The following is a 14,207-nucleotide window of genomic DNA, read 5'->3' on the forward strand; positions in this document are numbered from 1 at the left end:
GAATGCCTCTCCACCCCCAAGCTTTATGCTGACAGCCCTTAGTGCCTTGTCCATGTCAATAAGGAAACATCTACCTACACGTCTGCTAACAGAGAACACTCCTCATAGTCAACAAGGAAAGATAATTTGTGCTCCAACCAGAATTCCATGGTGTTGCTTGCGGCAAACTTAGAAGAGGACAGTGTGGAAATCTGAATGGCAGCAGATACAGCAAGAGGAAGTACTCAGGTTTTAAAATTTTAAACATAATTTCACTTTATTTTATAATACAGTGTGCAGTATGACATCTCAACAGAGTGCAGATATAGGATATGAGTAAAAAGGGGGATTAACAACAGATTTCAGAAAAGTTACCTTTATTAAGGCTAAATCCCTGGTTTATATTTTCCATACACATTCACAAAGTTACATTCAAATATTCCTTATCAATACATCCTCCTTAGGTGCCATAAGGAAAGGAAAAAAAGTCCAGACATTACATTTTCATAGAAAGTGAATCTGTGTTAAGTCTAAATACTAATAATGTCCTTTCATTTGTTCTGACTTCTGAAAATTTAGAAAATGAAGTATTTCCTTGTTTGGATTTCTCATGAGCATTTCATTAGCCATGGTATCATCCCTGCAAGTGGTTATAACCTGCCCCATACTGTGTTTCACATCAGATCCACAGAGACAGGAAATGGAACTGGCCAGAGTACCTGTACAACTAAATGCATACCAAGTCTTTTCCCACATTCTTTTGAGGAAGTCAGCACAACTCAGTTTTCACTTGACTTAAGGACTATGTTGAGTATCAATACATTCATATCTCTAGGACACATTCTAGGAAGGAGAAAATTATAGGACCTCACTGACCCTGAAAGTATCTTGTCACCTTAGAATTTCTAAAAATACATCTGCCATGGTACCGAATCTTCCTATGAAAGCCATGTATCTGAGTCTTGATGGTACATGGCCCTGCTCTCAGCACAACAGCCACTCAACCTATCAGTATTTTCTTTTTCTTTCATTCTTGAGATGGTCTTGTTCAAGGCTGGCCTTGAACTTGGAATTTTGCCTCAACATTCTGGTGCTTGGATTATAAGCATGTGCCATCTATACCGGGCAAAGTATTTTCAATCAATACACAGATCACATGCCCCATTGTTGACCTTACACTATCTTTCATTACTGAAGAGAGAAAACTGAGATTAAGTGCTAAGTATATTCCTGGTTTTCAGTGCTGAAAATGAATGTGACCTTTACATTTTTCTTGCTATAGACTGGAGTGCATGAGGAGACAGTGAATACAGCATTATTTCCATCAACCCAGGAGTGTTCCTTTCTTAAGGAATATCTTGAAAATATTTCCATATAAAACAGACTCCCCAGTCAGGCGCTGGTGGCTCACGCTGGAGGCTGAGATCTGAGGATTGCGGTTAAAAGCCACTGTAGGCAGGAAAGTCTTGTGAGACTCATCTCCAAATAACCACCAGAAAACTGAAGTGGTGCTGTGGCTCAAAATGGCAGAGCACTAGCCTTAAGCTGAAGAGCTCAGGGACAGCGCCCAGGCTGAGTTCAAGCCTCATAACTGACAAACAAAAAACACACTTCCCCAGCCAACTAAAAAGGCCATGCAAAATCAGAAAGAAAAAGGCCAACTCAAACTGTCTACATTTGTTCAAATAAAATTATGTTGAAGAGGAAAAAGTCATACCTACGACACAAACTACTTATTAACAAGTGTTTGTGTTAAATTAAGTGATCGGAGTATTCCAGTGTTTAGCTTTGGGAACACCAAATGCTGTTGCTAAAGTCATCTTAAAAAAATAAGGCATTCACATTTGAGGTTATTTGTCACACATCACGCTATCTGCAGAGGCTTGAAAAGATTACAAATTACCTTTCCATGCCAATTACACTGAATTTTAAAGCTACAGCTATTGAGACAGTACAAAAATCCCATTAGCTTAAACATTTATTCTATGATTCAGCAAGCTATTGCATCCATATTAAGATAAAACCTATTTGTACATGTTTAATAGTGTTTTCTTCCAATGTTCTTTTCCTAAAATTATCAAATGACTTTCAATCAAGGCTTTCCTTCTGATCTCAGAGCATAGTATTCCCCTAATACATACATAATTTAACTCTAAAGCTGAACAATTATTACCAGTGACCAGTTATTGATCTATTAAATACTAGTGTACAATATAGCAGCTATATTCAGAATTCCAGTTTGTTACTTGCATACACAGTACAGTCATAGACTAATACTGTTCTCACATATAAAAATGCAAAAACTGTCAAATATGCTATCCCCTTCCATTTAAATAAAAAGTTTGCATCATCAAGAAACTTTGTTAATAGCACACTTTATATGAACACCTGCCATTCATAAAAACGTCAATACATTCTATTGTAATCAGAGACAGGAAGCAAAGCTATCAAATCACTTGTGACAATTTTAAAATTCAGAAAATTATATCTTTAAAAAGATCAGAATGTTTGTATACTTTTAACTATATTAAGGGCTGCTAAATATGTATGTAGTCTGATCCAAGAAGTTAGAACTAAAAAGCCAGGAGCTTCTATTGGAATCTTTTCCAGAATTAAAAGATAATACCAAGCCAGAATGACACTTTTTCTTATTCTTTTTTTAGGAAATTATTTTTGATGACTAGACCAGTCTCATAAGTAAATACTGTTTTGCTCAGTGTACAGAAGCACTGTTCCTCCAAAATGTTTTCATGAAGTTATTTAAGTGTTAAATAATGTCAATATTTGTGAGATGTGGAGATTATGTATTTATATACAAATTTTTCATGGAAAGATGACCAAGCCAAAAAGTTTACGTAGGTGGAAACAAAAGGTTTTTTAACAGGATAAAATGGAAATGCTTGTTGAAAGTTTCCACTTCAATTTCCCAAATGAACCAAGAGCCCCAAAAGCCACACATAGAGAATAAAGTTGTACACAAATTGCCTAATGGGACTTTTTCTCTCTAGGCTCAAGGGCTTTAACAAGTCTGCGGCTTATCCTGCTGCCTTCCATCTTACCCTCAATCTTGCTGAAGTATGGAGCCATCTCCCTATTGGGCATTTTTCCAGATCAGGTCCAATCATGCATGCTACAGAATGTTTTCCTTCACCTCAGCCAAGTGGATGGCACCCACTGAGGTTCTGTATCAAGTTTGTTAATTAACCTAAGCAATTCCTGATAGGCCTTATCAAGATCTGAATTCACAATTGCTGTGTCAAAGTAGTGGCCATTGTTCTGTTCCATCTCTCTAGTCTTCTCAATGATTTCTCTCAATTCTTCAGGCTGCAATGAAAAGATAAAAAATGTGAGAGAATCTATCCTTACCAAAATACAGAATGAATTGGATGGCCAACCAGAGTGCCCTTCCATCACTTAATTTCTAACTGAACCTCAAGAAGAGTTCCTGCCCAGGCCCAGAGTTCAAGCCCCATGACTCACAAAGAAAAAAAAAAGGGGGGTTCCTTTCCACCCCTTTCTGGGGCCATTGTGCTTTCCTTTGCCTTGACACCTTCAGGACTTAAGATTATAAATCATTTGGGACTTAACACACACTGTTTTATCTATCTTATGTCGGTCATGGGGCTTGAACTCAGCCTGGGCCCTGAGCTTTTTTGCTCAAGGCTAGTGCTCTACCACTTTAAGCCACAGCTCCACTTCTGATTTTGTGGTGGTCTCATGGACTTCCCTGCATGGGCTGGAGATTCTCAGATCTCAGCCTCCTGAGTAGCTAGGATTAAAGGCATGAACCACTGAGGCCTTGCTAACACACACTGTTTTATATCACTCTAGATTTTCATATATTTTTGTTGTATTCCACCAAGACTATAGGTACTAGGGCATAGACTATTACTTTGAATTCCTTATGGACAAGTACCATGTAACAACAGAGTCAGCCTTTCTGGTTGATGTAATGAGTCAAAGTACCTTGACAAAGAGTGCAAAGTTAGGGAGAATACACATTATAGAAAAGGGTTAATATAATAGGTTATGTTTTTTCTAAGAAAATGTTCTATACTTGTGTGATAATATGCAGCCCAAGACCTTAAATTTCGTTTGCTGTTTTCAATATGTAAAGAACTTTTTTGAGACAGGATCTCACTAGATTAGCCAAGGTTGGTCTAGAACCCTCAATCCTCCTATCTCAGCTTCCTGAGTAGTTGGGGCAGCAATGCTCAATCATGTCTGGCTTAATAAAGCATATCTGAAGATTGTGACTTGAAGCCAGCCTAAACAGTCTGTGAGACTCTTATCTCCAATTAGCCAGCAAAAAAGCCAGAAGTGGAGTTGTAGCTCAAGTGGTAGAGTGCTAGCTTTGAGTGAAAAATGCTAAGGTATATTGCCTAGGCCCTGAGTTCAAGCTCTAGTACTGTGCACATATGTACACACACATACACATCTGTACACACATATCATTCCAATGGAAAATCACTATATTATCAGTGATCTTTCTTAGTAATATTTAGTATAACATGGACTATCTTAACCATATCCAATATAGATTCTACAATTTTAAAAAATCATGAGAAGACCAAAATGGAAGAAACAAAGTTTAAATTTTAAAAAAAAGGCACTCTACCACATTGAAAATGTAGAATATTTAAAGAGAAAATTGGGTAGTCTAAGGATTTGCTAAGAACGTAGGGACTGAAGTGGTGGTGAAGGGAGGGTAGTTAAATCATTGCCTGGAAATGTCACAGGCCTAGGTGAAGATCAATTTTAAGGAAGGCTAGAGATTATCACATATTTGGTATTAACAGCACAGAACATTTGGGAACAAGAGCAGCCCTCTGAAAGCTGTCATAGCCTAACTAATGGAAACTATGGCAAATTCTGGCAAGTGACAGAGAAAGAATAGTCAATTCGAAAACCAAAGATGATGTAGCTTTTAAGCACTATCTTCAACAGAACAGTACAATAATATAAGTTCACCTTTGGATTCTTGCCCTCTTTGGCCAATAATGCTCGAAGTCTTTCTTGTGAAGGTGGTGCAATAAAGATAATGTATGGTTTCAAATCTGAATTCCGGAGGGTCTTCAAAGACTGTAAAGAAAAGATAGTAGTACTTTAAAAATAATTTTCATCATTAAATTACTTCTCAGTAATAAACATAATAAAATGGGTAATTTTTTTTTTTTTTTTTTGCCAGTCCTAGGGCTTGAACTAAGGGCCTGGGCACCATTACTAAGCTTCTAGTACTCTACCATTTGAGCCATTTTGGGGGGTAGTTTGATTGGAGACTCATGGACTTTCCTGTCTGGACTGGCTTTGAACTGCAGTCCTCAGATAGCCTTCTGAATAGTCAGGTGTGAGCCACACTGGTGCCTGGTACAATGATACAATGTTTAAACCATTATCCACAAGTGTCTTCAAATGCTTAAGATTATATCATTCAGTGTAGGAATATGTTATATATGTTCTAGCTAGGCACTGGTGGCTCACGCCTGTAATTCTAACTACTCAGGAGGCTGAGATCTGAAGATCATGGTTCAAAGACAGCCCGGTCAGGAAAATCCATGACTTATTTCCAATAAATTACCAAAAAAGCCAGAAATGGAGCTGTGGCTCAAGTAGTAGAGTGCTAGCCCTGGGCAAAAGATGCTCAGGTACAGCATCCAGACCCTGAGGTTCAAACCCCAGGACTGGCAATAAATAAATAATATACATTATGTTAGCCTTTGTACATGTGTGTGTATGATACTAGGGTTTGAATTCAGAGGCTTGCCTTTGCTAGGCAGGTACTCTATTACACAACTTATCTTTTATTTTGCTTTAATTATTTTTCAAATAGGTTCTTTTGTTTATGCCTGTTTGGTTTGGACCCTTATCCTCCTACTTTACTTCTTTCATCACTAGGATGGCAGGCATTTACCACCACATACAACTTTTGACTGGTTGCTTTTAATGTTATCTTTCAAATTTTTGTCAAAATGGATCTGAAGCACTGATCCTCCTGATCTTTACCTGGGTTTGTGTCTGTCTAGGCCATAATCCACCTATTTCAGGTTTCCTGTCACAGTTAGGATATAGTATGTACCACCGTGTACAGCTCTTCATTAGGAAAGGATCTTGTGACCTTTTCTATCTGAGCTGGCCTTGCACTGTGATTCTGCCAATCTCAGCCTCCTAAGTAGTTAGGATTACAGGCATGAACCACCATGGTCCAGCCTATTTGAGGTTACACTGGGACAACTGTATGAGAATTTAATTATGTTCCTGCCATTCTTGAACCATAACAGTTTTCATTGTATTATATTGCAGATCATACCCTGTAAAATAAAAATTTGTACCTGTGTACGAAGACTTAAAAGACATATTTTGCCAGAGTTGATCACTTGCCGTACAGAATCTATGCTGGTTCCATACAAGTTTTTCTCAAATTCACCATGCTCAATGAACTTTCCAGCTGCTATATCTGCCTCGAATGCTTGCCGTGAAACAAAGTGGTAATCTCTACCAGCTACTTCATGGTCGCGCCTACTCCGAGTTGTATCTAAGGTAAAGAAAATCAGAGTGGGTAAGGGGTGATAATTCATTTAATAAGAACTTTTCAAGCACAGATTATAAAATAATGAGCTGAGGAAGTGTTAAGGGCCTATGCATTTAACACTGTTGTTATTTCTAGAGTGAGTCATTAAAAAAAAATGTCTATTAGCTGGGCATTGGTGGCTCATGACTGTAATGCTACCTACTCAGGAGGTGGAGATCTAAGGACTGTGGATCAAAGTCAGCCCAGGCAGGAAAGTTTGTGAGACTCTTAGCTTCAATTAATCAATGAAAAAGACCCAAGTGGTGCTAGGTGCTAGAGTGGTAGCTCAGGTGGTAGACTCTGAGCCTTGAGCGAAAGGAGCTTAGGGACAGTACGTAGGCCCAGTTCAAGGCCAAGGACAGGCCAAAAAAAAAAGACTTGTAATTTAAGTTAATTACTTTAATCCTTTTAATGCTCATGCTTTAAATTACTTCATCTTGCATTTAACACATTGCTATTCATCTTTTCCTAAAGTTATGTTCTATAAAATTAGGAAAGAGATTAGGTCTAAATTTCTGTCTTCAGCATCAATTTAAAGTACCAGCTAATCTCCCATGGAATAGGGAATTATAAGGGGCAAAAACTAAAACTCATTAAAACTAGAACTAAAACACTGGTAAGAAAAATTTGTTTCAAAAGCTCTTTAGCAAAAAATTGTCAAAATATTTGGCTAAAAAAGTTCTTTTATATTAGTAACACTGTTTCAAAGTTTCATTATTTTTCAATAAAATGAGAAAAATTTCCCCATTTAGGTTCTGAGATGGTAAATTCAAAAGCACACACTTACGAGGAACTGCAGATGCAAAGCGGTCCTTTTCTTTGTTCATGAGCCTCTGACGCAATTCATTCTGTCCACAATTCTGTGGACCAATCAAAATGATAGGTCTTTTCCTATTTGCTGGTTGATGATAAAGTGACATTTCCTCGTAAGTTAAGATCTCCTCATTGTCATAATCTTTGAGAAAGAAAAATTTAATCCCTTCAGACAGAATTATTGCTATGTCAAAAAGATATAAATGCTGCTGAGCACCAGTGACTCATGCCTGTAATACTAACTACTTAGGAGCCTAAGATCTGAGGACTGCAGTTTAAAGCCAGACTCATTTCCAATTATGCATCAAAAAAGCCAGAAGTGGTTCTGTGGCTCAAGTGGTAAGAGTGCTAGCCTTTCAGAGACAGTGCTCTGGCCTTGATTTCAAACCCTAGGACTGGCGCGCACGCGCGCGCGCGCGCGCGCGCACACACACACACACACACAGAGAGAGAGAGAGAGAGAGAGAGAGAGAGAGAGAGAGAGAGAGAAATACTCATAGACCTCTAGACATTCCCCATAGATTGGAAAAGGTTTATTGTCATTAAAATGCTTAGCTTTTTGCATCATGATAGACATGTCATGTATGGGTTTTACATACACGTATGCACACAAATATACATTACCACACTCATCTTTTACTGATTGAGATGGAAAAAATAAATGGTACAAAATTTCTAGGAGGATTATATTGTTTTCTGATTCACTTTCATGGTACCCTGGTAATGATACAATGCCATAAGAAAATGCTCGTGTTTAATACTACTCAGCTAGAACTATAGGTGGGAGTCACAGTTCCTGATTATAAATGAGTAGTATTAAACACGAGCATTTTCTTATGGCATTGTATCATTACCAGAGTACCATGAAAATGAATCAGAAAACAATATAATCCTCCTAGAAATTTTGTACTATTTATCTTGCTTCATATTGATTCTCACATAAAATAGTTTGCCGTAAATACTAAGAGGGTGATGGTCCAGAGATTAATTTATGAGAATAACTGTAACCTTTGTAAAGATTCTATATAAGAAGATTGTTTTAAGGATTGGATATGGATGGGCTAGCAGATTAGCAGGTATGAACAAACATTTGCATATACTAGCTGCAATTAGTGTTATCAGAGTACTGGAGTACTTTTTTTTATAATTGTATAACTTGAAGACAAGTCATACTTGTGCTGTCCACCCTTTCTGCATTTATATTTGTTTTATTTTAGGATGCTAACACAGTCATGACTCAAGATGAAGTATGACGGATGGGTGGAGTAACATTTCTAAAGCCCATAATCCAGATAAAACTAGAGCTGTCAAGCAGTAAGAACACAGGAGGCAGCTAGTTATCACTATTATTATTTTAACTGACTGAGAAGGGTCATCAGTTATACAGTCAGACGCTGTCAGACATAAGTTCCATGTTGCCAGTGCTCAGGACAAAGTCTGACACAGAGTAAGAGTTCAAACATTTGTTTGATTTCTAGTTTCTTTGTTGGCTAGAAGAATTTAAGCAGATTACCTTAGAGCTGAATTTAAGATATTTACTATGGAAACTGAAGCCATGGAGGACAGCAAGTATTATAAAGGATAGTTGCTAAAAATAATAATGATGACACCATTATGAATAGCAATAATTTTCTACTTTCTCTATACTGAGATCTCTATAACATATAACATTTTGATTTTCAGACTTATTAGTTTAATTCTGTAGGCTTTAGATTTGCCAAGTTTTCTTTTTTTTTTGAGTCACTGGTGGGGCTTGAACTCTGGGCTTATGGGCTGTCCCTCAGCTGTTCAGCTCAAGGCTAGTGCTCTACCATTTGAGCCACAGCACCACTTCCAGTTTTCTAGTGGTTTATTGGAGTAAGAGTCTCATGGACTGTCCTGCCTGGGCTGGCTTTGAACCAAGATCCTCAGATCTCAGCCTGGATAGCTAGGATAACAGGCATGAGCCATTGGGGCCCAGCCACATTTACTTTTATAGTGTGATTGTGTCCATGTTGACAGGTATACAGTAAAATTTTTATAATTAAAATACTTAAAAATACAAGTTATACTGGGCCAAGTTTTCTATAGTGTAGTAACTTTAAGAATCAGTAAACTGTATGTAGTCTGTTTCAGAGGACTTAGGAGAGGAACACAAAGGTGCAGTAACTGTGTTTCTGATTACATAAAATATTTACTGAAATGGAAACAAGAGGTTTATTTTCCCTTTGTTGCTGTTTTTGTCTTCTTTTTCTTTTGTTGTTTATATGACTTTGGGAAGGCCAGGGAGAACACAGAAATAGTGGACACTAGACACTGTGGTGAAAATGAACTACACAACTTGTGGGTGGGGGCGGGAGGGAAAAACTGGGAGAGAGCAAGGGAAAGGGTAACATTGTTGAAAAAGAAATGTACTCTTTATTTTTATATAACTGTAACCACTCTGTAACCAACTTTACAATAACAATAAAAATTCATTAAAAAGGGTACACTGGGTTGATAAACTGTTTTGTTAAATGGCAACTCCTTTGTACATCTACTTAAAAATAATTTAAAAAATCATTAAGGGGCTGGGAAGGTGGCTCAGTGGTAGAGTGCTTGCCTTGCATGCATGAGGCCCTGGGTTTGATTCCTCAGTACCTCATAAACAGAAAAGGCCAGAAGTGGTGCTGTGGCTCAAGTGGTAAAGCACTAGCCTTGAGCTGAAGAGTTGAACGACAGCACGTAGGCCCAGCACTCAAGCCCCACGACTGACAAAAAAGATAAAAATAACAAAAAAGACCAATTAAATAAAATTTTCAGAGGGTACACTAAAAATTCAATAAATCTTGATTATATAATCTATCAATTACCATTAAAAGATCTTAGTTTCAGAAAAAGCATGATTAAAACTGATTGAATTTCAGAGTTAGCATGGTATAGAATACTTCAATAATAAACACTTACTCTTCATTAAATTTATACTGTTTGCAAATATTTTATATTCTTGAGATGTCTTAGAAATTATAAAAGAAAAAATGTCTCTGATCTATTAGTTGGCTTATTTCTACTATTATGAACCAAAGCATGGTTAGCAAATTCAAGTGCCCATGAAGACCAATCAAGAAAGGTAATGAAGCTAGGCACCGATAGTTCATACCTATTAGTAGAAGGCTGAGATCTGAGGACAGTAGTTTCAAGTCAGCCCAGAGTGACAAATTTGGAAAACTTTTGTCTCCAATTAATCAGCAAAAAGTGGTAAGATGGTGTGGCTCAAGTGACAGCCTTGAGTGAAAAAGCTAAGCAAGAACTTGAGGCCCTGAGTTCAAGTTCCATACTAGTGTGGAGACACAGACACAGACACAGACACACAGACACAGACACACAGACACAGACATACACACACACAGACACACACACACACGTAATGAAATTGGAAAATCTGGTTGGGTTTATAAAAAAACTGGAAGTAACAGACTTTCCAACTACACACAGATTCCAAAAATAGGGACAGCAGCCATCAGATCAGCAGATGGTTGTCATTTTAGAATATAAACTCAATGTTACCAGGACTTACCTTAAAATCTTTTAATATTAACAATAAATCAAGATCAAACAAAAACATTTTTGTGTGCTTGATTCAGACAACAAGTGCTAGGCTCTGTGGGATGAGTTTGCCACAGTAAATGAACTATTCACTTTTCACTTCACAGGAGTCCAAAAGAAAGTAATTTCTAGCTAATTACTTTCTGAAGTATATGTTGAATTACGAGTAGATTTAAATAAAGAATAAAAACACAAACAAACTCCCTGAAAACACTAGTTTAGTTTCTACTTAGAATCACATTTAGACCTTCAGACAGCTTTCAGATATAACTCCAGCTATACATGAAAACTTACCATCATTTTTATTGGCATTATATAAAACTTTTTTCCTCTTCTTTTTATTCTTCTTTGCACACCACAGTTTTCCTGTTGAGTAATCAAAAATAACTATAAATGTTGTATTTTTTCCCTTGAGCAAAACTACATATTTCTTTTTTTTTGGTTGGTTATGGGGCTTGAACTCTGGGCTTGGGCGTGTCCCTGCGCTCTTCAGTTTAAGGCAAGTGTTCTACCACTTGAGCCACAGCACTACTTCCAGACTTTCCTGCCTGGGCTGGCTTTGAACTGTGATCCTCAGATCTCAGCCTCCTGAGTAGCTAGGATTACAAGTATGAGCCACCAATGCCTGGCTAAAACTAAGTATTTCAAACTGTAGAATTCAAATTACCAATTTAAATTTATTAACAACTTATATTGTTCATAGAACTATTTTTCAGCATTTATTTTTCATCAATTATAAATACCCTTTAATATTAAAATTTTTCTTTACCACCTTCAGATGATAAAGGTAATATTTTAACCTCTTATATCACTCTATGAATACACCTAGTATTTTGGCATGCAAATTTAACATGGCTCCAAGTGAAAACTCAAGAAACCTCTTAATGTTAAATATGGGTCTAACCTGATTTTTCTGGCTCCTTATCTTCTTCTATGGTTTGCTTCATGGCTTCTCTTTGCTGCTGAAAGCTTTTCCCTTAATAACAGAAAAAAATGGGGGTAAAATATTTAAGAAAAAGGATAAAAATACTTTTGAATCAAAAGGAAAAACTATGTAATTCTTTATATATAGTTGCTTTTCTATGAAAGTCTCCAAATGTTCTAAAGTTTCCAATGTATTAAGTTTCAACCCTGTTTAATCTTATTTACTATTAACTATCTTGTGTGTGTGTGTGTATATGTATGTGTGTGTGTGTGTATGTGTATGTGTGATGGTAATGGAGATTAGACTCAGGGCCTCATGCTTGCTAAGCAAATACCTCCAGCCCAGAACTCTGTATCATCTATTATAAAAAGATAAATAATAAATCAACACTAGAAAATATATAGTTCAACTTTTTTTTTTTTGGTGCCCATTCTGAGGCTTGACCTCAGGGCCTACTGTCCCTGAGCTTTTTTGCTCAAGGCTAGCACTCTACTACTTGAGCTACAGTTCAACTTCTGACCTTTTGATAGCTAACTGGGGATAAGACTCTTATGGATTTCTGATCAGGATAGCTTCAAACACCAACCTCCTCCTGAGTACCTAGGATTACAGGTGTGAGTCACCAATGTCCAGCAACTTTTTAAAAAGTTTCACTGAGTATAGAATATGTTGAAAGTTATATATCGCATTGGAGAATGGTCCCAGTTACTTAAAATTATCTCAAATCAAACATATCATCTCTAGGCATTAACTTTACCCCTAAAATACTATTTACTAATTAAAGCAAAATGTGGGCATTCATTATATTTTGATTCTCAGTTGCCACTCAACACATTCTTTGCATCTATTCCCTTTATTGTTTGCTTCCCTCTTTTTGTTTTATATGCATGTATATGTGTTAATGACCTTTTAAGTTTCTGATAACACAAATAAGTGGAAAACCTGACTTTCTTTGCAGGATCAAGATTCTAATATAGGAGGCTTTCAAGTGCTGACCTTCATCTTCAGATCTCTACCTTAAAATTAAAGAAAAAAAATTGGGACTAAGGATTGATCCCAAGACCTTGTAAATGCTAAGTACATGTATTAGCATTGTCCTAGATCCCTACCCCCTTAAATGTTCTATTAATACTATGTACATTCTACTATATTATTTTTACCTGGAACAAGCCCAGCTAGAGGCTGATTATCTTCATCTCCCTCCCTATAGGCTTGCCACCAGTTTGGATCTTCTTGACTGATCACATGAAGGATATCTCCTTTTTGAAAAGATAGGCCTAACTCTCGACATGGCACATAAGGGTCATCTGATGGGTCATAGTCAAAATGAGCCTTTACATGGATCTAAAACATAAGAAGAATAAAAAAAAATAAACACAAGGATAATGGCAACACAAAATATTTTGCATAAATACAAATGTCATAATTTTTTCATCAGTAAAAAGATATGAGTTGAAAGTTGGATTTTTGGTTAAAAAACAGTATTTGGTGGTCATCTATTGTCTTCACTGTTGATTGCAAGCACACAAGCATGTCCAGACTGTGTCACTGTTAATGTAGCAAGCTCGACAAGCAGTTAACAAGTTGCAGAGTTGCCTCGAAGACTTGAGAAACAGAAGAAATATAATAGGAACTATCTGACTTGAAAAAAACCAGTGACACCACAATAATGTATGCAATTTCAAAACCACTGCACCAGAAAGTATAGACTTAAAACCATACATCTCTCATGTAAGCAGGTGCTTGCCTGTTTCTGTGAGGTTGTTATGACCCCACTCTCAGTGTGACTGTGCCTTAATTTTCCTTGATGCTTTTTTCCTAAATGTTCATGAAACAAGCCTGCCCTAAACTGCTATAATTCTTATAACCGGACATTATCCATTCCCATTTATACATTAAGTATGTTTTCTCTGAAATATTAGTAGTTAATGTAATTTTTTCTAACTATGTTTTTTGCATGTGAATAAGTATAAGCCATACTATTTAGAACTTTACAGAAATATGTTATTTCCTATGTAATTTCTATTTATTTTTATTTTTTTTTGGTCGGTCATGGGGCTTGAACTCTGGGCCTGGGCCCGGGCCCTGTCCCTCAGCTCTTCAGCTCAAGGCGAGCGCTCTACCACTTGAGCTACAGCGCCACTTCCTTCCTATGTAATTTCTTACAATATGCTCCCATAAAATATAGCAAAGAATTCTTCTAAGATGATACAAAGAAATTAATATCCTCTTTAATTTCTAAATTTATTGAAGTTGGACAAGTGGGATTTCAAAAGTCTGTAAGGAAGCTGCCTTTATGTAATGAAATCCAGTACTACATAAAATGAGTGTTTCTGCCCCATATAAACTCAATTCCAA

General features: G+C 36.8%; 1 protein-coding gene across 2 annotated transcripts in view; it reads right to left on the minus strand.

Annotated features, from left to right (window-relative positions):
• Positions 1–229: 229 nt before the first annotated feature.
• Positions 230–14,207, minus strand: part of LOC138809400 (protein PALS1) — an 85,586-nt gene continuing 71,608 nt past the window's right edge. For both annotated transcript variants that reach the window (XM_069995924.1, XM_069995922.1), the window contains exons 8-14: positions 13,010–13,193; positions 11,829–11,900; positions 11,219–11,290; positions 7,335–7,502; positions 6,309–6,511; positions 4,951–5,061; positions 230–3,303 (exon numbers count right to left, since the gene is read on the minus strand). In XM_069995924.1, coding sequence (XP_069852025.1) covers positions 3,127–3,303; positions 4,951–5,061; positions 6,309–6,511; positions 7,335–7,502; positions 11,219–11,290; positions 11,829–11,900; positions 13,010–13,193 — 987 coding nt within the window. In that variant the 3' untranslated portion in view covers positions 230–3,126. The remainder of the gene's footprint in view (positions 3,304–4,950; positions 5,062–6,308; positions 6,512–7,334; positions 7,503–11,218; positions 11,291–11,828; positions 11,901–13,009; positions 13,194–14,207) is intronic.

The sequence above is a fragment of the Dipodomys merriami genome, unplaced genomic scaffold, assembly GCF_024711535.1.
Source record: "Dipodomys merriami isolate MVZ:Mamm:240054 unplaced genomic scaffold, mDipMer1.0.p SCAF_497, whole genome shotgun sequence".
Classification (NCBI taxonomy): domain Eukaryota; kingdom Metazoa; phylum Chordata; class Mammalia; order Rodentia; family Heteromyidae; genus Dipodomys; species Dipodomys merriami.